The sequence below is a fragment of the Talpa europaea genome, assembly GCF_964194135.1.
Source record: "Talpa europaea genome assembly, chromosome: 8".
Classification (NCBI taxonomy): Eukaryota; Metazoa; Chordata; class Mammalia; order Eulipotyphla; family Talpidae; genus Talpa; species Talpa europaea.
Window position 1 is genome coordinate 32361693 of NC_140075.1, and position 27619 is coordinate 32389311.

The 27619-nt window shown below is 37.1% G+C and overlaps 1 protein-coding gene across 8 annotated transcripts in view; it reads left to right on the top strand.

Annotated features, from left to right (window-relative positions):
- The window catches only part of MGA (MAX dimerization protein MGA), a gene marked incomplete at both ends in the record, with an annotated part of 80310 nt that overhangs the window by 21274 nt on the left and 31417 nt on the right, over window positions 1-27619 (top strand). For all 8 annotated transcript variants that reach the window (XM_084239719.1, XM_084239716.1, XM_084239717.1 and 5 more), the window contains 4 exons: window positions 9110-9241; window positions 9746-9850; window positions 10783-11444; window positions 12883-13231. In XM_084239719.1, coding sequence (XP_084095845.1) covers window positions 9110-9241; window positions 9746-9850; window positions 10783-11444; window positions 12883-13231 — 1248 coding nt within the window. The remainder of the gene's footprint in view (window positions 1-9109; window positions 9242-9745; window positions 9851-10782; window positions 11445-12882; window positions 13232-27619) is intronic.

Here is a 27619-nt window from a genome sequence, read left to right on the forward strand (position 1 = left end):
ATCGCCCAATGTTTATCTGTTTCTCATCTTTAAGTTTTAGTTGCTTTTATTTCAGTGATTTTTTTTTGTTTGTTTTTGGAGGAGGAAGTTCTAGTTATTTTATATATACTTAGTAATATATCTAGGTGTGTAAATAGAAAAATACTTTCTTCATTGTGTGACTGTAAACATGTTTTATGTTTATATATTTCATCATTGCTTTGGATTTAAAATTTTCATTATGTCCAGTAGGTAGTAATAGTTTGATCTTGATTTATGTTCCTTAATTAAAAAAAAAAATCTATACTTACGGCTAGTATTGTAATTATTGATTTTTCTATTTGCATTGTAAACGAAAAATTAAAAGTCATATCCCAAGTTTTAGTTTCTTGTATCCTTCATTTTAGGTTTACTTCTTGGAGTACTTTATTGAGTTTTCAATTCATAGTTAATTTTCTTTCCAAATGACTTTCTAGCTGACTTACGTAAATTATCTGTATGAGTCTAAGCATTATATGCTAATAGATGAAAAGTTGGTTTATAAAGCAGTCCTTCAGCTTCTAAATCAGATGTTAATTCTTGAAGAATTTTTCCTTTAATGTAAGGTTGTGTGTCTGAGTATGATCTAAAACGTACAAATCTCAATCCAGGTGGTAAGGACTGGGTACTGTGAATTGTAATGACCACTCAGTCATATCATAATACTCTTGCTGGTTGTAACATTTGCTATTATTTATTGTGAGCTTTACTTGTGCTGTTTTACTTAAATAATACTCTGGATTTTCCTGGATTTTTTTTTCTCTTTTCCCTCTTTTCTCTTCCAATTTTGGTTAGTTATGTACTCTGATAATGTGTAAGTATTACAACATTTATATTGTGTTATTTCAGGCCAAATTCCTCATTTGCTTTATTTTCATTTATTTTTAAAGATTTGTTTTTATTTATGTATATAAGAACTGGGGTATAGGCAGAGGTTGGGGTGGTGGTGAGAGAATTTACCAGAGACAGAGTGGAGAGCAGAATGGGGGGGGGGTCTACTGAAATACAATGCTGAGGGGAATAGCGGGAGTGGTCCCTGGCTGGGAATCGAACTCATGCTGCAGTGGCTTGTGATAGCTTCATAGTGCTGAGACTTAACTCCTTGCACCACCAGGGAGGCCCCTCCTCATTTGTTTTAATCTTGATTCTAGACTTAAATACATTTAGCATTCCCTGCTACTCTTTTGTCTGATTGACTTGCCTGTTATTAATCCAGGTTAACTAAGATTTGAGTTTTTCCCTTTCCTTATGGACATTTTAGTCAAATTTGTAATGTTTTCCTGTAAAATGACATTTCAAAGTCAAATGCTGATTGAAACTAAGAAGGTAGCATATATAAAGTGCAATTAGCCTGAATTCTGTGATAAGGTAGGATTCTGGTGAATTGGAGCACTGGTGTTTCTTCTAAAGGGGCAGCCACTTTAGTGGATTATTGTTACTTGGAAATATGGGCTCTGTATTTTCAGATAGTCCCATTATTCAGTAAGATTTTAAGTCAGTATTTTTATATAATGTCGGCCAATTTTTTTGTGGTGGCAACTGATATATATATATATATATATATATATATATATATATATTTTGGCAAAGTTTTGAAGACACTGAGCCAAACAAAACACGCCTGTGAGCGATCAATTTCACTTGTCATATAGATTCTGCATTTGGTGTTACGTTCTGGTTTTTACTTAATTTTCGTAAAGTTAAAATTATTCAGCTGCATTCTTACATAGTTTTATTTTTTTCAAAGATAAATCTGTAATCCATGTGGTACTTAATATTCATAAAGTGTATAAAGTAGAGTTTTATTTTGGATTTTTTTCCTTTGTTCTGTCTTGGCAGATTTCCTTTACTTATCTCTGAAAAGCTAGACTTAAACAATTTCAAAATAATAAATTATTGTAGCTAAATGTAGTAATTAAGTGATGCTGACACTCCCTCTCTGAAGATAATGGACTTGCTTTTCTGGGTCCTTCTTACACTTGAAGTAACTTTCCATATTTTAATTCACTAATGTCATATTTCTTTGAGTTTTATTCTCTAAAAGGTAAGCTTTTAAAAATCTTTTTTGAGCTGCAAAATGCTTGAAAAACTTGAAGAGCTATTTGAGCTTGCCTTGATACTGTGGAAGAAACATTTAAGCCTGAGAAGATGTTTGTTGTTATTGATGGTAGTTTTGCTGCTGAAATAAAATAGGTTCTTAATTTTGGTTTCCATAGTACTATGTTTTTCTGTCTCCTACCCTATCGTTGTACATCCAAATTGGTTGACTTTCTAAGTCTTTATCAACCTGAAATTGTCTCTATTTGAACTTCAAGGTTTTTTAGTAAAATCATTTCTACTTCATTGGCAGTCAAGTCAAATTCTATGCCAATTTTTAAATAATCTTTTGATTTTAGGAAAATTTTAGATATGCAGAAAAATTGGGAACATAATAGAGTTTTTATATATTCTACACCGAATTTCCTGTTAACATCTGAAAGTAGTGTAGTATACTTGTTATAGTTAATAAACTGGTATTGATATGTTATTATTTTTTTTCATACATTTTTAAAAAAGATTTATTTATTTATTTATTTATTTATTCATTCAAGCACTGGGTACAGTCAGAAGCACGGGAGGGTGAGAGAATTCACCAGAGACAGAGCGGGGAGCAGAGCAGGCAGAAGGACCGAAGTACACTGCTGAGGGGAGCAGCGGGCGGCAGGAGGGGTCTGCACGCCATGTGGGACCCTCCTCCGGTGGCCGGGGAGCAGCCGGGGAATGAACTGGTGCTGCAGAGGCTGCGGGCAGCTTCGCAACCCAGCGCTCAACCGCTGCGCCACCGGGGAGGCCCTTGATATGTTATTTTTAACTGAAGTCCATGCTTTATTTGAATTTTCAGTTTTTTGTGTAGAAGAACTGAGGTGTAGGCCAAAGGTTCAGGGGTTGAGAGGATTCACCAGAAACGGAGTAGGGTGCAGAACAGGCGGATTTACAGAAATACACTGCTAAGGGGAGCAGTGAGTGAGATAGGAGAGATCTGCTGTGCCATATGTAGGCTAGCAACTTGGCTGGGATCGAACTTAGGTTATGGAGGTGTCAGCGCTGAGACTTAATCACCAGGAAGGCCACAGTTGAATTTTTAGTTTTTACCTTTCTCTGGTCCAGGATTCCATCTAAGAAATCACATTATATTTAATATGTTTCCTTAGGGTCTTTATGAGTGGGACAGTTTCTCAGACTTTCTTTGTTTTTAGTGATCTTGGCAATTTTGAGAATGTCTGGCCAGGTATTTTGTATAATGTCCCTCTTTTGGTATTTTTCTGATACTTTTTTCATGATTAGACTGGTATTATATATTTGTGAGTGGAAAACCTTAGAGATCATGTGTCATTCTAATCCTATCATATCAAGGGTACATGTTAAAAACCCAATTTGTCACTCACCTTTCCATGCTGAATACTTAGGAAGGAAGTCACTATGTATAACCCACACTTAATTAGTGGGAGTTATGTTCCATCCATTTTCTTGAAGGAGAAGTAATTGTATGTATTATTTGAAATTCTTAGGCACCAGAGATGTGTCCTTTCTCAACTATTTGTTTATTCAATCATTTTTATCAATATGAACTTGTCAATGTTCAGGCTCAATTCTTTCATAGTAATTTTCTAGAACTCTTTGCCATTTAGTTATTAAATTCTATTCTGAATATAGTGTTAAATTAATGGTTAACTGGAGTTTTTCTTAATTTTATCTGCTTTTCTCCTATATTAACCTGTTGTGTAGGTTTTCATTCCTCTTGAGTGTATTTTTATGGATACTTTATTTATTAATGACTTTAGCTAGAGGAAGGGCTATTTTTGCTACAGTTTATTAAGTGATTTTGCCCTCAATTCTAAAGGCTGTCTTTTTTTTCAGTACTATCTTTATGGCTCTCTTTTATAATGGTATAATTATATGTGCAAAGAAGTAGTTACTAATATGGTAAAATGGCAAAAAAACATTTAGGAGTATGATTTAATTTGAATTGTCATATAGAGAGGATTTTAGGTTTTTTTGGTATATGTTGTCTGTGCTTTGTTTAAGTATCTTATTTTCTGCAAGCTGAAGTTATTCATATAAAACCAGTAAACAGGTCACACATACTGTTACTTTGGGAAGGATTTTCTTGTAGAGAAAATATTTTTAGTCTATATAAATTAAATCAAGAATTACCTTAAAAAATGACCATATTCCATTGACCTCTATACTTGGAGGACTTTAAAAATTATTGATCCATATATTTAAAATAAATTTGGTTTTTATTCTTAGGAATTGGTATTACTTTGGGCGGGGTGGAGGGGCTGGAAGTGGCAGTTTGGAATACATAAGTAAAAACTGAGAGGGAAAAAACTGTTAGAAAAACAGTGTTTAAATTTGATTGTATGTGCCTGCATTTTGTCTACCTACTTGCCTGTGTGAGTACATTGTTAAAACTTAATTCCTTTCTAACTTCTCTTTGGGTGGTTCTGGAAGTTTTTTTTTTTTTTTTTTAAAGATTTATTTATTTATGCAAGCACTGGGTACAGTCAGAAGTGCGGGAGGGTGAGAGAATTCACCAGAGCCAGAGCAGGGAGCAGAGCAGGCAGACTGACGAAGTACATTGCTGAGGGGAGCAGCGGGCCACAGGAGAGGTCTGCGCACCATGGGGGCCCCTTGCCCGGCAGCTGGGGATCAAACCTGCGCTGCAGAGGCTGCGGTTAGCCTCGCGAGGCTGCGGGTAGCCTTGCAACCCTGCGCTCAACCACTGTGCCACCAGGGAGACCTGGTTCTGGCAGTTTTTGTCCACAACAACAACATGGGGTATTTTTCTCCTTTTAAATTACTATATTATTTCGTTTTACTAATTACATAGAATTCAGTTCTCATTTGAATTTCTGCACTATCTTCCTTTCTGGTTCCACACTGTTTTTCCTTTCCTATCTCTCTTAGTTAATTTGTACTTGCTTTAACTTAATAATTACACCCTTCTTGGTAAAGTTTTACCAGATTGCCTTGGACTTTTCAAGTCCCATTTCTTATTGTTTACTGTCATAGGGCTTTGTATCCTATAGTAACCATTTTAAAAAAATTTTTAGAGATTTATTTTATTTATGCATGCAAGAGCTGGGGTGTAGGCCAGAGGTGTGGTGGTGGTGGTGGTGGTGAAAAGATTCCCAGAGACAGAATGGGAAGCAGAACAGGTGGGTCTACTGAAATACACTGCTGAGGGGAGCAGAGGTCTTCTGTGCCATGTGGATTAGCTTCCTGGCTGGGGATTGAACTTGTGCTGCAGTGGCTGCTAATAACTTCATAGTGCTGAGACTTAATCCCTTGTGCCAGGGAGGAAGGCCCCTAATGTAACTATTAATAAGTCAGCTGGAAAAGCATAACACTTAAACTTCCCCATGATGTCTGGGGAATGTCTTTATCTCTATTCTCATCTATATTAAAGCATATTTCACAGAAAAGGTGCAATTAAATTCTTAAATGATAAAATCCAAAGTGGTGAATTGGTATTTTTACTTTACTAATAAGGAAGCTCAAGTTTAGAGACATGAGAAGGACTCAGTTATTTTGATTCATAATATTTTCCTCCCAATTGATTGGAAACAGAGGGATGTTTTAAGATGTTAGCTTTAATCACAGCCTCTGATTAAGTAAAATTAAAATGATAAATTGCAAGTTGAAACAGAATGGCCATATTTTGTTAAGTTCTGTGTGGAGGATACAAAAATTAGCCATAAGAATTTGGGACTAGTAACCTGCCTTTAAAGGAACCAGGACTTTGTAAAGTTTTTATTGGAAACTGTACATAGACTTTGAATGACTTATATCTGTGATACATAATACTCTGAACTACTTTTAGATTCAGTTTTGTTAAAATCTACAGGCTTTCTTGTTTAGTGATATGAAGCCAGTTATGTATCAGTGAGGAAATCCAAATTAAATGACTGTCACTAACAGTAGAAAAACACGATTTAAGAACAAAATAGGATATAAATTTATACCAGTAAGAATGGAACAGTTTAAGTTCAGTAATATCAGATGTTAGGAAGAATGTGGATCAGCAACAACTCTCAACTCCTATAGAGGGAGTATAAATTGAGAGTAATTTGGCAATATCTAGTCCACAGATTCCCAGCTAGAGCATTGTTCCACATGGTTATCTATGATTGTGTTGAAACTATGCAAAGGTGGGGAGGCAGAAATGTCACAGTTGTGGTTCTTACCCATGTGCTTACAACTGCAGGCGCATGATATGACTCAGGCTTAGGGTCAATGGCTACAAGATTTATTTACAAAAGAGAGATAGAGAAATGGGAAAGAGATAGAAGCAGGGCCAGAAGCACTTGCAGTAGCCAGGTAATGGTTTGAAGCAGAGATCAGATGCAAAGGTCTGGAAGGTTGAAGGTCTCAGCGAAGGTCTGTCTGTGGCGACACCACTGCAATTAGTAACAGCAATCTGAAGGCTGTTCAGGTGGCACTGAACATCAGCCTGGACAGCACCAAAGGCAACACCACCAGGTGGTGGTTCTAGACATCTCAGAAGTAAACCAGTGTTATAACTCTGCAAAATGCTGGGCATAAGCCTAACAAGAAACAGCTCTTTAAGAAACACCTAGCACAGGACCAATGTCATTAAGCAGGTGATGTTGGAAACAGAATAGGAGGTCAGGTCTGTGTAGGAGTGGTGCCAGAGGGCAAGAATCAGTGTTCCTGCTCTACAAAGTTCTTCCAAGGAAAGAGTCCAGACCAATCTGACTGACTTTTTTGAAGCTGACTGGAGCCTGGATTATATACTCTTCAGGATACCTGCCTTTTAAGTTGATTAACACCCATGAGAACTCCAGTCAGATTGGTCTGTTTACAGTCCCCGCTATTTGATTGGTGCTGGTTGAACTGCACCAGTGGGCCCAACCTGACCTATACTGAGGTTGGACTTCAAAACTGAACACCAGGAGCAGTGAGGGAGTGGGGACTTCAATCCCAGCTATTTGGTTGGTTCTGGTCAAGCGCCAATCAAATTGATCCAATTTCAACCCATGTCAATCCCGTGCTGGTTCATTTTCAATCTCACACTGGTGGTTTCAAAACTGAAACTGTACTAGTGTGTCCAACTTGACATATGCTGAGGTTGGGCTTCAGTGCTAAATGCCAGGAGCCCTTCAGCATTGATGCAAGCTTGAAACTGATTGGCGCCCATAGGAGCTACAGTCATATTGGTCCATTTTCAATCCCTTGCTGGTTTCATGGGCTCCTCTGACAGTGTGACAGTAAGCTTTTGAGATAATGATCCCACAAAGGGTAGGCAAGACCAAGGGGAGGTAAATAACTATAGTGCTGATTGCCTCCAGCACAAGCATCTTTTTTCTTGTTTGTTATATAATTTTCCTTTTTTTTAAAAACCATTGCATAGGATTCAGAATAACTCTGTGAGTTAGAATTTTTAGTTGCAAATGTCAGTCCCCTCTACAGATGAAATATAGAATATGAATTTATTAAAGACTGTCACATTTAACTCTTTATCATAAAAGGCCAGAGAAACAGACCCTGGGACTCCGCAATATGGAAGAATGCCCAAATTACATTCCCATGCTGCTTATACATGCAGGCCCACAAAATGGAGCAGTAGCACCATTTTCTGTACTGACACTGTATACTATACACTGTGTTATACAAAGTATACTATGGGTAGGACCTTGGTTATTTTTACCTCTGAAAGTTTTTCACTTTGCCAGACATTTTCACCCTCATATATGTAGTTCTGCACAATGTCCCTTTCCTTACTCTTTTGAATTGAAGTTTTCATCGATGCCTCAGATGGTCAAAACTTTTGTCACATCCCTGCTTATAAACTACAAGGAAAGCTGGAAAGTGAGTTTTTCCTAACACTTAAAAAGAAGTTACAATGTGAAAAACTAACAGTAATAGGAAGGGTATTCAAAATATTTTTGGATAGACAGAACGTCCAATACAATTGAAAGCTAGACACATTACAGTACATAGCAATTCCACTCCTGGGCTAATGACAAGAAAAAGTTAAATGAGCTAGAGAAGCTTTCACACGTGCTCACATGTGTGATGTACATTCATACACAAGTTGTACAGTTATATTGCAGCATTATTAGTAATAGTTAAAAATAGGAACCAACTTAATTCTCATCAGTAGGAAATGGTGAATAAATTGGAGTATATTCCTAATTGGGAATAGTATATAGCTGTGAAAATACATGACTTAGAGCCAAATCTGTTCTTATCGACAATACTTCTGTGTGAAATGTGAAGCAAGAAAAAATTGTGTAAGAATATATAAAGTAAATAAATTGTAATAAGTATTTTTCCAAAAGATTGTCTTTTAACCTAAAAATAAGTCATAATTGCTTACAAGTTCAATTAACCATAAATATCACTACTAATTAAAGAATTAGCCATAACCAGGTCAGAAAACTCAGTCTTCAAGTTTATAGTAGAAGACCTAGCAAGTTGCTGAATCACAAAGGGCTAAAGCACAAAAGATCTGAAATCTGCTATGCTTCCATATTACCTGTTCCTGCTGAACAAACATCACAAACTTAGCCTCTTGAAACATATTTACTATCTCTTACCTCCTTGGGTCAGGAGTGTGGGCATGGCTTGAACTGGATCTTCTGCTTAGGGTTTCACATAGCTGTAATCAAAATGTCAGCCTGGCCTGTCTTCTCATCAAAAATTTGACTGGGGAGGGATCTGCTGCCACTTTACCTCAGGCGGTGACAGAATTTACATCCTTGCAGCTCTAGCAACATTGGGGACAGTGTCACTTTTATCACACACATAACCCACCCACTTCCCCATCACTTAGAAGCAAATCACAGACTGTGTCTACACTCAAGGAGGGGGAGGTGGACGTGGGGGAGATCACACAACTATAATGTTGGGTGAGCATGGGGCCACCTTGAAATCTGCTTTTTATTTAATAATATTTGCTCTCAACTATTTCTTCTAGCTCTGCTAAACCTTCCATCCCCCAACCCCCAAACTCCCCTTACGTTCAAAAAAAAAAAAAAAATATATATATATATATATAATTTGTGGTCCTTTTTTCTTATAGTTGGCTTAAAATTGAATTCGGTGGATCCAACAATGAGCATTGATCTTAAATACTTGGGAGTACAACTACCTTTGGCTCCAGCTAATAGCTTTCCTTTTTGGAACCTTACAGGAACCAATCCTGCTTCTCCTGGTGAGTATGTAGTATTTGTAAAGTCAAAGAAACTTGTGATATAAAGAGTTAACCTTTGTTTGACATTTAGGATATTCTAAAGTAATCTTTTGTCTATTGCTATAGTCTTTTTTTTTTTTTTTTTTTTTTAGATTTTATATTTATTTATGCACACAGAACTGGGGTGTAGGCCAGAGGTGTTGGGGGTGGGGTGGCGAGAGGATTCACCAGAGGCAGAGTAGGGAGCAGAACAGGCAGATCTACTGAGATACACTGTTGTGGGGAGCAGCAGGCAAGACAGGAGAGTCTGCTGTGCCATATGGGTTAGCTCCCTGGCTGGGGTGGAACTCATGCAGCAGTGGCTGATATAGCTTAGCACTGAGACTTTAACATCTGTGCCACCAGGATCACCTCTATTGCAATAGTCTTAATGATTTATGCATTTCAGATAACACTTTAATTGATTAGATATGAAATATTGCCTTGCTAGAATTTTCGTCATCTCTTTTACTTTTTCTTTTATAGATGCTGGATTTCCCTTTGTTTCTAGGACAGGGAAAACCAATGACTTCACCAAGATCAAGGGATGGAGGGGCAAGTTTCATAGTGCATCTGCATCTAGGACTGAGGGTAATAAGTTGTTTTTCTTTATCCCTTTCTATTCTTGAAAATAAACTAAAAATAATCATTTTGCCAATTTTTATCCATTCTCTATGTTCCCATGACCCAATTCTGGGGTTTAAGCTATGTCAGACTTCAATTATAATTCCTGCAGCCTTTTTTAACTACTCTTCATTTCTGTTGTTCCTAAGTTATAAAAGCGTCATTCTCAAGTATTATTTCAGAACTATCTGATTCCGAGCTGTATAGTGATTCCCAAGTAGCTTTCTGCTTCAAAGTAAACTTTTAATTCAAGCATTTTGACTGCATGCCTATTGGTCTCCTTTCTTGGCGTTTTTCCTTTTCCATTGCATTTGTTTAAAATTTATATTCTAACCAGATAAATTTACCATTTGTCCAAAATAGTTCTTCTCCTTTTTGGATCATTGTATTGTGTTAAAATACTGCAGTGCTTGTCTCTTTTCTAAGCTTGTTTTTTTATTTCTTAAAAACTAAAATTTATGCTTCTTTTTTTTCTGACTTACCCCTTGCCTTGCACTTTCTCTCAGAGTCACAATCTTTTAACTCTTTGACATTCTGTTGAGGTCTGATTTAAGTATATTTTTGTTCTTAATGTTTTTACTTACACGTGACCTTGATACTAAGGTCATAAGTTGTCAGAGGTTGAATACTCTTATGTTAGTTATTACTATTAGCATTTGACAAAATTAGTGCTAAATGTATGTAATTTGATAATTTTAGGATAAGGTAATTTTCGAAAATGGATTTTAATAAGTGTATGATACTGCCTTTTCACTTGATTTTATATATTTCCTTCTTTCTCAGGAGGGACAGTTTAGTGGCTTGTAATGTTACGTTCCTGACCTCTTTTAGTGTATTTTTCTGCTATACCAAAGATCCGTCCTCGACTTCTATAAGCATCTATGTCTCCTTATTCCTAGGTGGAAACTCAGAAAGTTCACTGAAAAACCGTTCTGCATTCTGTAGTGATAAGCTAGATGAGTATTTGGAAAATGAAGGCAAACTGATGGAAACAAGCATGGGGTTCTCGTCCAATGCTCCCACATCTCCTGTGGTATACCAGCTGCCCACCAAGAGTACTAGCTATGTACGAACGCTTGATAGTGTACTGAAGAAGCAATCTACCATTTCCCCTTCTACCTCTTACTCTTTGAAGCCTCATTCTGTACCCCTTGCCTCTCGAAAGGGGAAGTCTCAAAACAAACAGGCAACTCTCAGTGGCCGAACTAAATCATCTTACAAATCTATTTTACCATACCCTGTTTCACCAAAGCAGAAACAAACTCATATGAGTCCAGGAGATAAAGTTACCAAGAACTCTTCAAGCGCTGTCTCAGAAAATCAGGGGAATAACTTCGTTGTATCAAGTTTAGATGAAAGTGTATTTCCAAAGCAAATTAGTTTGCGGCAGGCACATCAGCAGCAGCAGCAGCAGCAACAGGGAACTCGCCCTCCAGGCTTGTCTAAATCTCAGGTGAAGCTAATGGACCTGGAAGACTGTGCGCTCTGGGAAGGAAAGCCCAGGACCTATATCACTGAAGAGAGAGCAGACGTATCATTAACAACTCTGCTTACAGCTCAAGTAAGTGTTGTTTTCCAGAAGCATGTTAGTGCTTGGCCAGAAAGATCAGGTTAGTGAGGAGAAATGGGAATGGTGCTTTTTGGCAGGATGATTGGGCATTTAATTGCTTCACTGACAACTGAGGCAATGTCTTCCGCACTTGTCCTTTATCACTCAAGCGTACATCCCTGCAGCCAGCAGAAGTGGACAGTACAGTTTTGCTTTTTGAATAATGACCCTCTTATGTATAAAGGCAGCTGGCCATTCTGAAAGTCTCTAATTTTATTCTCCAGCATGTTGGCAAGTACATTTGCTGAATTTGTTAAAATAACTGAAAATTCTTCAAAAATATTAAATCTCAGAAAATCCCAGAAACAGTGAACCTATGGAGAAAAAGTTTGTCTTTTGTCAAATTTTAAGAATTTTTCATTTATCATTGTATTATCCATCTTAGCAGCCTCTACTGCATGTGAATGGTACAACAATATGAATAATTTTTATACCTCCCATTTTTTAGATTCTGTGATTAAATTTTAGAGCTAAAGGTCATCGGATATTGGGACTGAGTACAAAATGTGTCCTTTTTTTTTTTTTTTTTTTTTTAATAGAGGCATGCTTTATTTGTTTGCTGGTTTGTTTGTTTTTGTTTTGTTTATACATGCACTGGGTACAGTCAGAAGCGCGGGAGGGTGAGAGAATTCACCAGAGCCAGGGCGGGGAGCAGAGCAGACAGAAGGACCGAAGTACACTGCTGAGGGGAGCAGCGGGCGGCAGGAGAGGTCTGCGCGCCATGTGGGACCCTCCTCCAGTGGCCTGGGAGCAGCTGGGGATCGAACCGGCGCCGCAGAGGCCGCGGGCAGCTTCGCAACCCAGCGCTCAACCGCTGCGCCACCGGGGAGGCCCCAAAATGTGTCCTTTATTGTTAAAGATTCCTAAAGATTTTCACGCACACATTATCCTACTTCCTTTTTATTAACTACCGTAGAGCAGGGAATCAGCCAGCTCTTTCTGTGAAAGACCAGATAGTAAATATTTTTGGCTTTTCAAACCATATACTCTGTTGCAGTTACTTAATTCTGCCTTAAATATTATTTAAATAAATGGACTTGACTGTTTTCCAGTGAAACTTTATTGAAGAAACAAGCTTAAAATTTGATATATTAGCTTATAATAAAATACACTATTGCTTGTCTCTTCTGTGCATTAGAATGGGAGATTGTTCAGAGTCCTGGTTCTGTTTGTGTTTTGCCCTTTGAATTTGTCCTAATCTGTGCTATTAGTACTGAGTCAGAGAAGAAGGCAAACCAGTGTGTATGACTAGATGAGTCATATATAGATATGTTATATATGTCATAGTGCACATACATAGATCAGTCATATCTCTCTCCTCTCTGTGTGGAGTTTGTTGGGAGTGCTGATGGTGACTTAGTAGATGTACTATTTTCTATTTGAACTCCAGGCATCGCTCAAAACTAAACCCATTCATACAATCATAAGGAAACGAGCCCCTCCATGCAACAATGACTTCTGTCGATTGGGTTGCGTATGTTCCAGTCTAGCTTTGGAGAAACGCCAGCCTGCTCATTGCCGCCGGCCAGACTGCATGTTTGGCTGCACTTGTTTAAAAAGAAAAGTTGTACTTGTGAAAGGGGGCTCCAAACCTAAGCATTTCCAGAGGAAGGCTGCTCATCGTGATCCACTCTATTATGATACCTTGGGCGAGGAGCAGAGAGAAGAAGGAGAGGAGGGCATCAAGGAGGAGGAGGAGCAGTTGAAAGAGAAGAAGAAGAGGAAGAAGCTGGAATACAGTGAGTACAGATTGAGACGGTATAATTTCATTTCTTTTAGTAAAATAGGATTACTGGGAAACCTACTTGAGGTATTATCTGTTTCCTACTTTAATCCTGATTAATGATTTAGTAAGAATTTTAAGAAATTCTTATCCTTAAATGCTCTTTGTGTAGGATACATGACACATGTAACACACCTTTTTTAAATTGAATTTTCCTCTTTAAGATCCTTTTTTTGGTACTAAATTAAACCATTTCTCATTTGGACTTCTAGAAAGCCTTTGCAAGTATATAATTTATTTTTCTGTGTGTCTCATGCCTTCTCACCTCATCCCCTTTCCATGTTCTTTGAATATACAGATAGTATAATCCATCTTTTTTCCCTCTCCTGCTATATTGAGGTATAGTTGACAAAATTGCACATATTTAAAGCATACAAAAGTGTGATTGGATGTGTGTGTGTAATTACCATGACCTAGTAAATTAACATGTCTCAGTTTCCAAAAGAAGAAATTTCTAACAAAATCTTCTGGTCATATTTTGAATCATTCCCGCAGGAGATTTGGGGACAGAATAAGAGCATAACTCAGTTAAGCGTTATGTACTCTTGTGAGAAACTTATTTTTCCTTTTAAAATACTAGGTAGGACACATTATATCATAATTTATTCTTGATTTCCCTCCCTTCCTACTGTATCTTCTTGTTTTCTTCAAATATATTGAATATGATTTTATCATGTAATTGAAAAGAGTTTCTTCTTAATTTAGTAGGTGATTAATAATCCTTTTGGGGCAGTTTTTATTTACATTTCCTTATACTCACCACCTTATTATTCAACTAAAGCGGGTGATTAGTATTTTGTTTTATAGCAGGTTCTTGAATATGTTCAGTGTTGTCTTGTTTTAATGTTGATGTGGGAAAATACCGTGATATCCAGCTGGAACCACTGTCCTTTGTGTAGAGTTTACACATTCTTCCCATGTCTGTGTGGGTTTCTCTGGATACTATCATTTCCTGTCATATCCCAAAGATGCGCATGGTATGTCTGACTTGTGTCAGTTGTGTGCGTGTTTGTGTGCGTGTGACTGCAATGGAAGGGCATTCTCTCCAGGTTGGTTCCTACCTTGAGTTACTGGGAATAACCTCTGGTCACTCCTGAACCTGGAATAAGCAGATTTGAAAATGAATGCATACAAATTATTGTTTCATATTAGAAGTGTTTTTAGGCCTTTATTTAAAAGTTTGGTGGTGTTTTCATGACCTGAAATATATGTTGTAGGAAATTACCTCCTATTTATATATCAATTAGTATATGGTTAAATTAATTTTCTTATAAGTTATTTTACTTAAAGTTGCAGTGTCCAAGAGCCTGTCAGTGAAGTTAAGTGAGGAACTACTGTATGTTCTTCTAGATTTTCTGTTAATCCACTTGTGTGCATAGATACATTCCTTTAAACAAAAATGGAACTATGTATGTGACATTATAACCTTTAGAAGTTTAGTGTCTTAAATTTATTTTCTACTTTCCATGTCAGCAAGTAAAGATTTCATAATTTTTTTGCTTTATGCTGTTATATTCCTTTTGTTGGATATATCCTTTCTTATAAATCACACAATCATGAACATTCAAGTTCCAGATAGGCTATTAAAAATGGAATTCTACAGAAATGAATGTACTTGAAACATTTATAGATATTGCTAGATTTACATTAACTATATTTGTCAAAAATTGGATAGTGTCAGTTCTATACACTTACTACTAGATATTCAAATCGATGGACAGAAATTGGAATTGTTTTAAATTTCTTTAGTTATATTGTTTATGAACCGTTTGTCTTAAATTTTCTTCGGTAAATGAGGTTTTTGAATTCTTTGTCAAATTTTGTTAGAATGACTTTTTTCCTTCTACATTTTTAGGGTTTTTTTTTTTTTTCCCAAGTTTGTAACTTAAATTTTAATTTTCCTCCAAGTCCCTGTGTCCCTCACCAGCCCTACTACCTCTGAAAAAGGAAAAAGCAGAGATGATTAAGTCTGGAGGTGTTCTTTTATGGTTTCTGTCTTTGGAGTTTCCTTGAAGTCTCTCTTTGTCCTCTAGATTAAAAAAACACAACTTAATAAATATACTTAATCAAATTGTTAATATATCTGGAATTTATTCAAATGAGAGTTGAGATGAGAGTTGTACTAGGGAATCATTTCTCCATCAAATGTCTGCCTGCTTGTACAGTCAATATTGAGAATATTTTCCCCTACTGGCTTAAAAGTTCACTTATGCTGTAAATTAAAATATACTATTATTTGGGTCTCTTTCTGTTTTTTTGCTGTTTATTTTGTGACCAGTGCCACGCTGTTCTAATTTGTTATTTCAGTGTTTAAATAATATACTGCTTTTCCTATACCTAAATTATCTTTATATAAATAAGTTTTAAAAGATTAAAATGAAATACAAACCAGAATTATTAGTTTTGTCCACAGCTCTTTACTGAGTTCATTCCTGTCTTGCATTTACAGAACATGTTTCCATTTCAAAGCAACAAGAATAAGTTACAAAAGCCATGGAATAATAATACTGTGTATCTGTTTGCTTTTATTACTTTATTTTCTTGGTTAGTTTCTTTCTATTGCATCATCTCTTAAATTTTTAACTTTTCTTTGCAAGTTATCTAGACTACTTTTGATTAAGAAAACTATGGAATATAGTAAATGCTATTAAGGACGCCACTAGTTACTGCCAGGCAGTGGCATATATCAATTTTCCAGAGTCCTGCTTTTGCAGGGTGTTTAAATGTACTGCTTGGGGTCTCTGCTCTCACACTTGCTAAAATCAACCATGACAGATTTTAGTCCACAGGTCACTTCCCCCCATATTTCTTCATAAACTCTTCAGCAATCTTACAGAATTTTTTTAAAAAAACATTTATTTATTTATGCATACAAGAACTGGGCTGTGAGCCGGAAGTACAGGGAGTGAGAGGATTCACCAGAGAGAGTGGGGAGCAGAACAGGAAGATCTGCTGAAATACACTGCTGTGGGGAGCAGTGGGCGAGGCAGGAGAGGTCTGATGTGCCATGTGGATTGCTCCCTGGCCGGCAGGGGTTGTAACTCATACTGCAGTGGTTGGCAATAGCTTGATAGTGCTGTCTTTAACCCCTGTGTCACCAGGGAGGCCAATCTTACAGAACTTTTTATGGTCCTTAACAGTGTTCTTCAGCTCGATCAGCCTGAATTGGGTGTGCAAGCTCTAGGGGTTGTTAACCTGTGCTATGAGGGACTGCATTACTTGGTCAGTTTTGGTTGCTGGCTTCAGTTTTCAACCTTATTTTTGGCAGAGGACCTCCCCCCTTTCATTGATGGGTGGTAGATCTTTGTTTTAATTGTAATCTTTGGTGGTTTGAATGTGTACTCTGCTGGAAAGTTTGATTCTTAAGGCTCCCTTATTATATGGAGGCTTGTCAGGCACAATAAGCCCTTGCCAAATTAATAAATTAACTTAATCCAACCTGGATGTTATGAAAGTTTTTCATTCCACATTTGTGGATTTCTTCAAATGCCTTTATCAGCCTCCTGCTGGCTGCCATCTTGGATCTGATGCTTTTCCAGAATGCATTCCAACTTGATTAGTTTCTTTATCTCATATCTTATCCTTGATTAGAATTAAATTCCAGAAGCCAGTCAAGTATCAAAGTAAGCTTTGTTGTTATATACTATCCTCCCTGCTCCCCATATAGTCCATTATATTTACAAAAACCATCTATGTTCTAGGAGCCTATCACTTTTCTTGTACTGTTAGGAAAGGTAGAAAGATACTTTGTTATGACTGCTATGTAACAGGAGTAGGAATAAGAAAGAGTTCTTGGAAGCAAAAATGCTTAAGACACCAGAACCAAACATAAAAACTGGAAAAAGTTGAAGAAATTTTCAGTATGTTTTGCAAAAATGTGCTTGGAAAATTAAAATAAAAGAAACTGATGATTCAGAGTATTGGGAGAAAGGAGAAAATGAAAGAGAAAAGGACGAAATTATGGAAGAAAGTTTCTCAGCTGGAAGACAATGAAATTTCAGATTAAAAGGGCCCATTGAATACCAGATAGTAATAATTTTAAGAGGGTTGTTTTGTAGACACCTCCACCTGACATTTCAGAACAGTAAGGAACAAAGACAGTATCCTGAAATCTTTTAAAGATGAACTACTTTTCCTAGGAAGAATTTAGAATCAGTTTTTTTCTCAGATCATTTACATGAATCATTGTCCTATCAGAGTTGAATGAGGATTGGATGAATTTTCAACCTAGAACCTATTCCCCAACCAAATTATAAATCAACTAGCTGCAAAGCATAAAGGTAAATTAAAGCATACAATGACACAGGCTAGTAGTTCACTTCTTACAAATTTCTATTGAATTTCCCAAGATTGTGATCCAGAAAATGAAAAAGAATTGAAGAAACAGGAGACACCATCCATCCAGTTAAAGGTGGAGCCAGCCGGAGAGGGAAACAATCTTACGATGATGACTTCACAGTAAGAGTAGAAAACAACTAGTCTAATTTAAAGTAGAAAATCAGATGCTACTAAGATTGTCATCTTCAGGAAGATACTAGATTTATTTTAAGAAACAACATGGTTAAGAAACTGAATGATTCATGATTTAGGTGAAGGTGCATGCCATAGTGGTCAATATGAAAAACAAAACCAATCAAGAATATTGAAAAAATTTTACAGGGAAATTATGGTCCAACTATGAATCAGTAAAAATTCTGGTACAATTTTGAACAGTTAGTAAGAGGATAAGAAAAAAGAATATTCATCTGGGCTGTTAGAACAAATTTAATGTTGTGGAATTACATTTCCTCCTTTATGGGGTCAGTTACATTAATTGATTCTACAATGATTAATCACATAAGCCTAATTTTGTAAGCAAATTGATTGCATTTTGATGTTTAGAATTGATTTCTATACAGAGTACTAAAGGTCTAAATATAATTTTAGAACAAACCTAATAAAAACCATGATATGAAAGTAGTGCTGTAGCTGACAGAAGTTGAGATGTGGAACAAGTTTAAGATGCAGGTTGCTTATCTTTCATCATAATCATGAAATTGAGGAGAAAATTGTTTGATTTAGAATTATTGAGGCATCCACCAAAATTAAAACACATAATTAAAAGTATTCACTTTGGGCCTCCCCGGTGCCACAGAGGGTTGAGTGCAGTGCTATGAAGCTGTCTGAAGCCTCTGTAGTGTGGGTTCAATTCCCGGTCAGCCAGGGAAATAACCCACATGGTGCGGCAGACCTCTCCTGTGTTGGCCACTGCTCTCCTCAGCATTGCTTTCGGTCCGTCTGCCTGTTCTGCTCCCCACTCTGTCTCTGGTGAATACTCTCACCCTCCCTTGCCTCTGACCTGTACCCCAGCTCTTGTATAAATAAAAATAAATCTTTAAAAAAAAAAAGTATTCACTTTGAACTCTGTGATACTGAATATGGTAATAGACTTGCTTTTTACTTTATAGTCTTTGTATAGTTTGTATTTTTAACATGCTTAGGTATTTTTTTTTTTTTTTTTTTTTAATAAGTTTTTTTTTTTTTATAGAGGCATGTTTTTTTTTTATTTATTTATTTATTTTTATTTGTTTGTTTGTTTGTTTTTTTGTTTATACATGCACTGGGTACAGTCAGAAGTGCGGGAGGGTGAGAGAATTCACCAGAGCCAGAGTGGGGAGCAGAGCAGGCAGAAGGACCGAAGTACACTGCTGAGGGGAGCAGCGGGCGGCAGGAGAGGTCTGCGCGCCATGTGGGACCCTCCTCCTGTGGCCGGGAAGCAGCCGGGGATCGAACCGGCGCCAGGGAGGCCGCGGGCAGCTTCACAACCCAGCGCTCAACCGCTGCGCCACCTGGGAGGCCCTATGCTTAGGTATTTTATGACTAATATCTGAATTAGAAGTGTTAATGTTTTTGATGCATGACATTTAGGGATTTGATAATGTATTTTTTTTGTCATTGTTGTAGACTTAAATTTTTTTCTTCCATTAATGGCTTGTCAATCATTTGGTGTGAATAGAAGGATACTAACATTAGAGAATATTTATGGAGAGCGCTCTGGGGATTATATCATTTTAAATCTTGAAACCTGATATAATATGGAGGCTTCTCTGTTTTACAAATGCACTGAGTTTTTTGTTTTTTTAAGATTTATTTATTTATTTATACAAGCACTGGGTACAGTCAGAAGCGCGGGAGGGTGAGAGAATTCACCAGAGCCAGAGCGGGGAACAGAACAGACAGACCGAAGAAATACACTGCTGAGGGGAGCAGCGGGCGTGGCAGGAGAGGTCTGCGTGCCATGTGGGACCCTGCCCAGGCAGCCGGGGATCGAACGGGTGCTGCAGAGGCTGCGGGCAGCTTCGCAGCCCAGTGCTCAACCGCTGTGCCACCAGGGGAGGCCCTGCACTGAGTTCTTATGGAATTTAAGTAACTTGTTCTTCAAGGTCACATTGTTATTGAGCAATGGGGTTTTTTTTTTTTTTTTAATCTATTTTCTGACTTCCATATCTTTGTGGTTTTTTTGTTTGCTTTTGTTTTTTTTTTTTTTTTTAAAGATTTTTTTTTTTTTTAATAGAGGCATGTTTTTCTTTCTTTATTTGTTTGCTTGTTTGTTTTGTTTATACATGCACTGGGTACAGTCAGAAGCGCGGGAGGGTGAGAGAATTCACCAGAGCCAGAGCGAGGGGCAGAGCAGGCAGAAGGACCGAAGTACACTGCTGAGGGGAGCAGCGGGCGGCAGGAGAGGTCTGCGCGCCATGTGGGACCCTCCTCCGGTGGCCGAGGAGCAGCCGGGGATTGAACCGGCACCGCAGAGGCCGCGGGCAGCTTCGCAACCCAGCGCTCTACCGCTGCGCCACCGGGGAGGCCCTTTGTTTTTGTTTTTTAACTAAGATCTAATTTCTGAGGTTTGGTTTTCAATGTTCCCAACTGTTTACCTTATATCTGTTTAAAAAAGTACTGGTGATGGTGTAAAAGACTGCTTATTTTCTGTGGGTGGTACTAAGAGAAAGATTAAAACCTAGCGTTCTTGCTTTCTTAGCTCACTTAGTGTTTTGTTGGATACATATACTTACAAATTAACTGTGGAAAGAGAAAATATCATTGCTATCTACAGCCAGACTGATTAGGGAAAAAGGAGAACATTCAAATTAACAATTTCAGCAATGAGATCTGACATTACTACTACAAATGTTAAAAGGATAATGGCAATATTATGAATAACTTCATGCTATTAAATTGGACAAGATGAAATGACAATTCTTTGACAGATCAAAGCTACCAAACTGAAGAAGAAACAATTAACTGCCTAGCCTTATACCTATGAACAGGTAGTTAAAAACCCCACAATAATGACTCTGAGAGGTCCAGTCAGCTTCACTGGCAAATTCTGCAAAAATCTGAGGAAAAGATAATACCCATTTTACGCAAAATACTTCCTCAAAATGGTCTCGCATTATGAGACCAGTATTGGCTTAATACTCAAACCAGAAAAAGAAAGCTGTAGAGTAATATATCTCATAAATATAGGTAAAAATTATATTTGTTTCTAAAATTTTATAAGAATATATATAAAAGATAATATATTATGGCCAAGTGGGTTATCCCAGGAATGTGATAACATTTAAAGATTGCTTTAACACCTGAAAATAATCAGTGCAGTTTTTCATTATCATAACAGACTTTTAAAAATGCTATATGATCATTTCAGTAGATATATTTCAAAATTGACAAAATTCATTTCTGGTAAAAATTGTCAATACATTAGGAGAGAAGCATCCTCTACCTGATAAAGAGCATTTAGGGTAAACTCTACAATCAATATAGTATAGAGTGCTTTCCCTCAGAGATTAGGGATGAAGAAGAATGTCCTCTTTAACCATGTCTGTTTAACGGCAGTATGCTATAGCATGAAAAACCGGACATCCAGAATTGAAAGGAAGAAGAAAAATTGACTTTAGTCAATTGACTTAGGAAAATCCTAAGGAATCTACAAAAAAGTCACTAGAGCTATAGGTTTAGTGAGGCTACAACATATAATGATACCAATATACAATATGTATTTGTATATATACCAATGAACAATTGGAAATTGAAATAAAAAATACTATGAAGCTATCTGCAGCTACTGCCCTACGAGTTTGCTCCCTGGCCAGGGAGGTGAACCACATGGTGCAGCAGACCTCTCCTTACTTGCCCGCTGCTCCCCTCAGCAGTGTATTTCAGTCAGTCTGCCTATTCTGTTCCCTGCTCTGTCTCTGGTGAGTCTCTCACCCTCGCATCTCTGGCCTCTACCTGCAGCTCTTGTATGCATAAATAAATAAATCTTTAAAAAACAAAAACCATAAATTGACAACAAATAGGCTCATGAAAAGATGCTTACTTAACACCAGTAGTCATTAGGAAATGCTAACTAAAATCACAAGAAAATACTAAATGCCATGCAGTGACTAAAATTAAGAAGACTGATCATATCAAATGCTGGTAAGAATATAGAGCAATTGAAACTCAAATAATAGATGGTGGGAATGTAAAGTGGTACAGTTACTTTGGAAAGAAATTAGACAGTTTCTTAAAATGTTAAAAATAACATCTGTTATACAACTTAGTCATTTCATTTGTGTGAAATGTTACTTCAAATAAAAGCATATGTCACCATAAAGTCCTGTACATGAGACTTAATAACAGCTTTATTTGTAACAGCACAAAAGTTGGAAACAAGATGGTCATCAATAGGTGATTGAGTAAAGAAATTTGGCATACTATGGAATCCTACCCAGTAATAAAATGAAACAAACTCTTGGTATACTCAGTAACATCGATCAATCTCTGAATAATTTAGCTGACTTTGAAAGCAACCAGATTCCTTCCCCATCTTCCCCCAAAATTGACATTTTTCTTCCTCTTATATATAAAAAGTTTCTTATAATGTAAACCAATATACAGATCAGTGGTTGTGTAGACTAGGGTTTGGATTAAAGTTGGAAGTAGAGATAGAGATAGATGATCATGAAAGAATAATCCAATTATAATTGCAAGGAATCTTGCACAAGGATTCTATTTTCTTTCTGTCTTTCTTGCTCTTAAGTTCTTACCAACACTTAGGTTTTCTTTGTTTTTGGATATTAGCCATTCTTACAAGTGCGAGGCGGTATCTCATTTTTGTAGTTTGGATTTGCATTTCCAAAATGATTCGTGATGTTGAGCATCTTTTTGTGTGCTTATCGACCATTTGTGTATCTTTGGAAAATTTCCTCTTTAAGTCTTTTTACCCATTTTTGCATTGGGATTGTTTTTCTGTTGAGTGTTAGGAGTTGTGTTAGGAGTTCTTTAAACATTCTGGATATTAACCCCTTATCAAATATATGTCTTGCATATATTTTCTCCCATTCTGTGGAGTGTTCTTTTTACTCTTTGGTTAGTGTCTTTTGATAGAAAAAATTAATAAATTTTTGAGTCTATCTTGTTTAGTTTTTGTTGTTAACTTTGGTGTCATATCCAGTAATCATTTCCAAGTCATCCATGGTTGTAAAAGTTTTACTTAATTTTCTTTCTATAAGATTTATATTTATATCCCTTTCATGAGGTCTTTGATCCATTTTGAGTTAATTTTTGTATATAACTTTAGATAAGGGTTCTACTTGATGATGTGCATATCCAGTTTTCCCAGCATAATTTGTTGAAAAGGCTATCCCTTTCCTATTGAGTGATCATGGCATCCTTCTCAAGAATTATATTTAATAAGAGAGTTCATTTCTGGGCTGTCATATTCCATTTGATTATTCCATAGTTCCATTTGATTACTGTAACTTTGTAGTAAGTTTCCAGTCCTCCAGTTTTGTTAGTTTTCAAGATTGGATTGGGTTTTAAAAAATATTTTTGCCAAGAACATCGTTCATATTTTGATATTACATTGGCTCTACAGGCTGTGCTGGACAGTATTGAATTTCAATAATACTAAATCTTTCAATTCATGACCATGGGTGTTTCCATTTATTTATGTTGTCTTTTATTCCTTTCAGCAATGTTTGGCAGTTTTAATTGTAGAAGTCTTTCACTTCCTTAATCTAGTTAATTCCTAATTTAGTCTTTCTGGTTTTCGTGTAAATGCAATAGTTTTTGTAATTTTCTTTTCAGAACGTTTTTTGTTTGTTTATAGAAATGCAGCTGATTTTGATGTAATGACCTTGTATCCTGCTACTTTGCTTAACTCATTTATTAGTTTTCAGGTTTTGTGCGTGTGTGTATAGTCTTTAGAATTTTCTACATACAAGATCTTCAAAGAGATACTTTTACTTCTTGCTTTCCATTCTTTTTTTTTTTTTTAAAGATTTATTTATTCATACATACAAGAACTGGGGTACAGGTCAGGTGCACGGGAGGGTGAGAGGATTCACCAGAGACAGAGCAGGGAACAGAACAGGCAGACTGACTGAAATACACTGCTGAGGGAGCAGCAGGCGAGACAGGAGAGGTCCGCCATGCCATGTGGGATTCTTGCTGGCCGGCCCAGATCAAACCCGCACTACAGAGGCTGTGGACAGCTTCACAGCGCTGCGCTCAACTGCCTGCGCTGCCAGGGGAGGCCCTCTTGCTTTCCATTCTGATTGGCTTTGATTTAAAAAATTGTTTTTAACCAAATTGTCCGGGTACAACTTTCAGGACTATGTTGATGAATAAAAGTGATGAGAATCAGGTATCCTTGGCCTTGTTCCTGCTCTTAGAGGCATGTACCCTTGAATATGATGTCTGCTGTGGATTTTTCATATATGATTATTATCTTGAGGTAATTTCCTTTTTCTAAATTGTTGAGCATTTTTATCTTGATAAGGGTGTTGAATTATATATGTTTCCTCTGCCTCAGTTGAGATAATCTTACTCAGAGTTCATCTTACATGAAGTTGTTGAGGTACTAGAATGTTTATCTGCATGTCTTTCTCCAAATATGAGAAGTTTTCACCCATTATTTCTTCAGGTCTTTTCTCTTTCTGAAACTCTTACGATGTATGTGTTGGTCTGCTTGATGATATTCCACAGATTCCTTAGGCTCTGCTTTTCTTTTTCTTTTCATATGCTTCAGTAGTTTGTGTTGTTCTATTTTCAAATTTACTGAATTTTCTGCCCCTTTTAATCTACCTTTGGTTCCTTCTAGTGAATTTTTCATTTCAGCTATTGTACTTTCCAATTCAAGGATTTTTTTCTTTTCAGATTTTCCTTTTATCCATTTCCGTTACCATCTTTCTTTTTTAAACTTTCTTCACACTATCCTTTAGTTCTGTGAGCATCTTTAAGACTTGTTTTGAAGTCTTTGATTTTTTTTTTTTTTCTTTTGAATGAGCCATACTTTTCCTCTTTTTTTGTGTGCCTTGGGATGTTTTGTTGAACACTGGATATTTGAATCTAATAATGTGGTAATTCTGGAAATCACATTCTTCCTCAGGGATTTTTGTTGTTGTTGTTGGGTTTTTTTTTTTTTTTTCCCTTGATTTTTTAGGATCAGCCCGAGGTATAAACTTAAATATTCTGTGGTCTTTCCTGAAGACTTTTCCCAGGGCTTGCATAGCCACTTTCTAATTTTGTTTTTATATGCAGTTGCTATTAAATGCCCTAGTCCTTAATATCTGACTCTCAAAGGAAAAAGGTGAATCACAGAGCAGGTGGGATGAGATAAAGAGAGGGAAAAGGTGTTGGTTCTTTAAATCTGGTGGAAGTCACTTGAACCAGAGGAGGAAGGACTAGCAACTTTGGGAAAGGTGTTAAAATGACTGGACTGCCACTTTCTTTGTGTATACCTCTGTGAACAGAAGGAGCAGTCAGCTCTGATTGCAAAGATCCCTTTTAGTTGGAGGATGGGGTCCTTTTTGCCTACTCTGGCTCCAGAAAGCTGTGTGCAGACTGCTCTAGGAAACTTGTACTGCAATGTAAAGTTGCCTACCTGTGGTTAGAGCTGAAATTAACCTTAGTTAATTGTACATTTTCCTGTCCAAGTGTTCCTCCAGAAGTTAAAAGCTTTCAAAAGACTACACAGTCCTGGGCCTCCCTGGTGGTGCAGGGGTTAAGACGCAATCTATGAAGAAATCCGCAGCCCCTGCAGCACAAGTTCGATTCCTGGCCGGCCAGGGAGAAACCCACATGGTGGGACAGATCTCTCCTGTCTCGCCCGCTGCTCCTCTCAGCAGTGTACTTCGGTCCGTCCACCTGTTCTATTCCCCACTCTGTCTCTGGTGAATCCTCTCACCCCCCCCACCCCCGTGCATCTGTGGCCTGTACCCCAATTCTTGTATAAAAATAAATAAATCTTTAAAAAAAAAAAAAGACTACACAGTTCCAAAATAATTATGTCAGGTGGACTCTGCCAGTGTAATTGTTGTTCAGACGGGGAGACATTTCCTGTTACTACCCACTATATCATTTTACCAGACTCTTTTTCAATATCCATTCTTGATTAAATTAAACAGAGGGGGGAAAAAACCCTGTTAGCAAGCGAAACTGAGTATTATAAAGGCTTTGGTTTTTATTTTCACCCATCATTTCATTTTAGTTCTAACCAAAATATTGATAGCTTTTTAAAAAAAAGATTTATTTATTTATTTATACAAGAACTGGGGTACAGGCCAGATGTGCGGGAGGGTGAGAGGATTCACCAGAGACAGAGTGGGGAATAGCACAGGCAGACTGACAAAATACATTGCTGAGGGGAGCAGCGGGCGAGACAGGAGAGGTCTGCCGCACCATGTGGGACCCTTGCCGGCCGATTGAGATGAACTGGCTCTGCAGAGGCTGTGGACCACTTCACAGCATGGTGCTCAACCACCACCACCTGTGCCACCAGGGGAGGCCCAATATTGATAGCTTTTTATGTGAAAAACTTGAAATTCCAAAATTTATATGGAAATGCGTAAGATGTAGAAATAGGGCAGGCCTGAATGTGGTGATGTGGGAGGACTTAACTGTGTTGGGTGTCAAAAAAATATTCAAATATACATGGATACTTGGTTTCACAAAAATGGCAAAGGAAAAGTCAAACCTTATTCCTCACACCATACATAAATACAAATAATTTCTAAGATAGATTGTACACCTAATTATGAAAAGTTAAACAGTACAACTTTTAAGGTAACATAGGAGGAAACATACATACACACATATATATGATCTCTTTAGGAAAAGATTTCTTTTTTTTTTTTAAATTAATAAATTTTATTTTTATATTCCCCATACAATTGCAATCCCCCCATTCTGACCCCAATCCCTCCCCTCCCGCCCCCCACCTCCCAAAAAGTGTCTCTGGTTCATAGTTTTTGTTGATTTTGATTTTCACTTTCTTATAGTTATTCATTTTCCTGGTCCCTTATTTAAGTATTCTAGATTCCTGCTATGAGTGAGACCATCCGGTATTTTTCTTTTTCTTTTTGGCTTATTTCACTGAGCATGATCCCTTCCAGCGCCATCCATGTTGCTGCAAATTGCATGTGTTTATCTTTTTTGAATGCTGAGTAATATTCCATGGTATATATGTACCACATCTTCTTGATCCAGTCATCTATTTTTGGGCATTTGGGCTGTTTCCAAAGCTTAGCTATTGTAAATAGTGCTGCTATAAACATAGGGGTGCAGGTGTTCTTTGGAATTGATGTTTCTGTGTTCTTTGGGTAAATACCTAGGAGTGGAATTGCTGGATCCTGTGGAAGCTCTATGTTTAGTAGGTCCAGAAATCTCCACACAGCTCTCCATAGTGGTTGGACCAGTTTGCACTCCCACCAACAGTGCAGAAGAGTTCCTTTTTCTCCACAACCTCGGCAACATTTGTTGTTGCTAGTTTTTTTAATATGTGCCATTCTCACTGGTGTGAGATGGTATCTCATGGTAGTTTTGATTTGCATTTCCCTGATTGCAAGTGATGTTGAACATTTAGGAAAAGATTTCTTAAGTTTGACTCAAAAAAACACTAATTCCTTTTAAAAATGAATAGTATCTTGGGAATTCTGCAGGTCTTCCCATTACTACTTACTACTAAGTATAACTAAATTTCTGCAGATGTGAAGAACCAGGTTGGCTACAAGACATGGAACATCGTAGTTTTAGCAAAGGCGGACCTTCTGTTTCTATGGAGATTAGAAGGGTATTTAAGACAGCACTAACCACGCAGCTTGTTGAAAGAGCTGTGTGAATGAATGCTCATGGGATAGAAAATAAATATACTTGATTTTTTTTAAATAAATTTTTTGTAAATAAAGAGCAATTCCTAGGAGAAAGGTTGAGTACATTTGGTTAGTTAAAAATGAGAGAAATTCAGGTATTTAAGGCATTAATAAGCAAGGGAAAATGTAAGCTACAGTGAGAACAGATATATTTCTAAGACCTAACC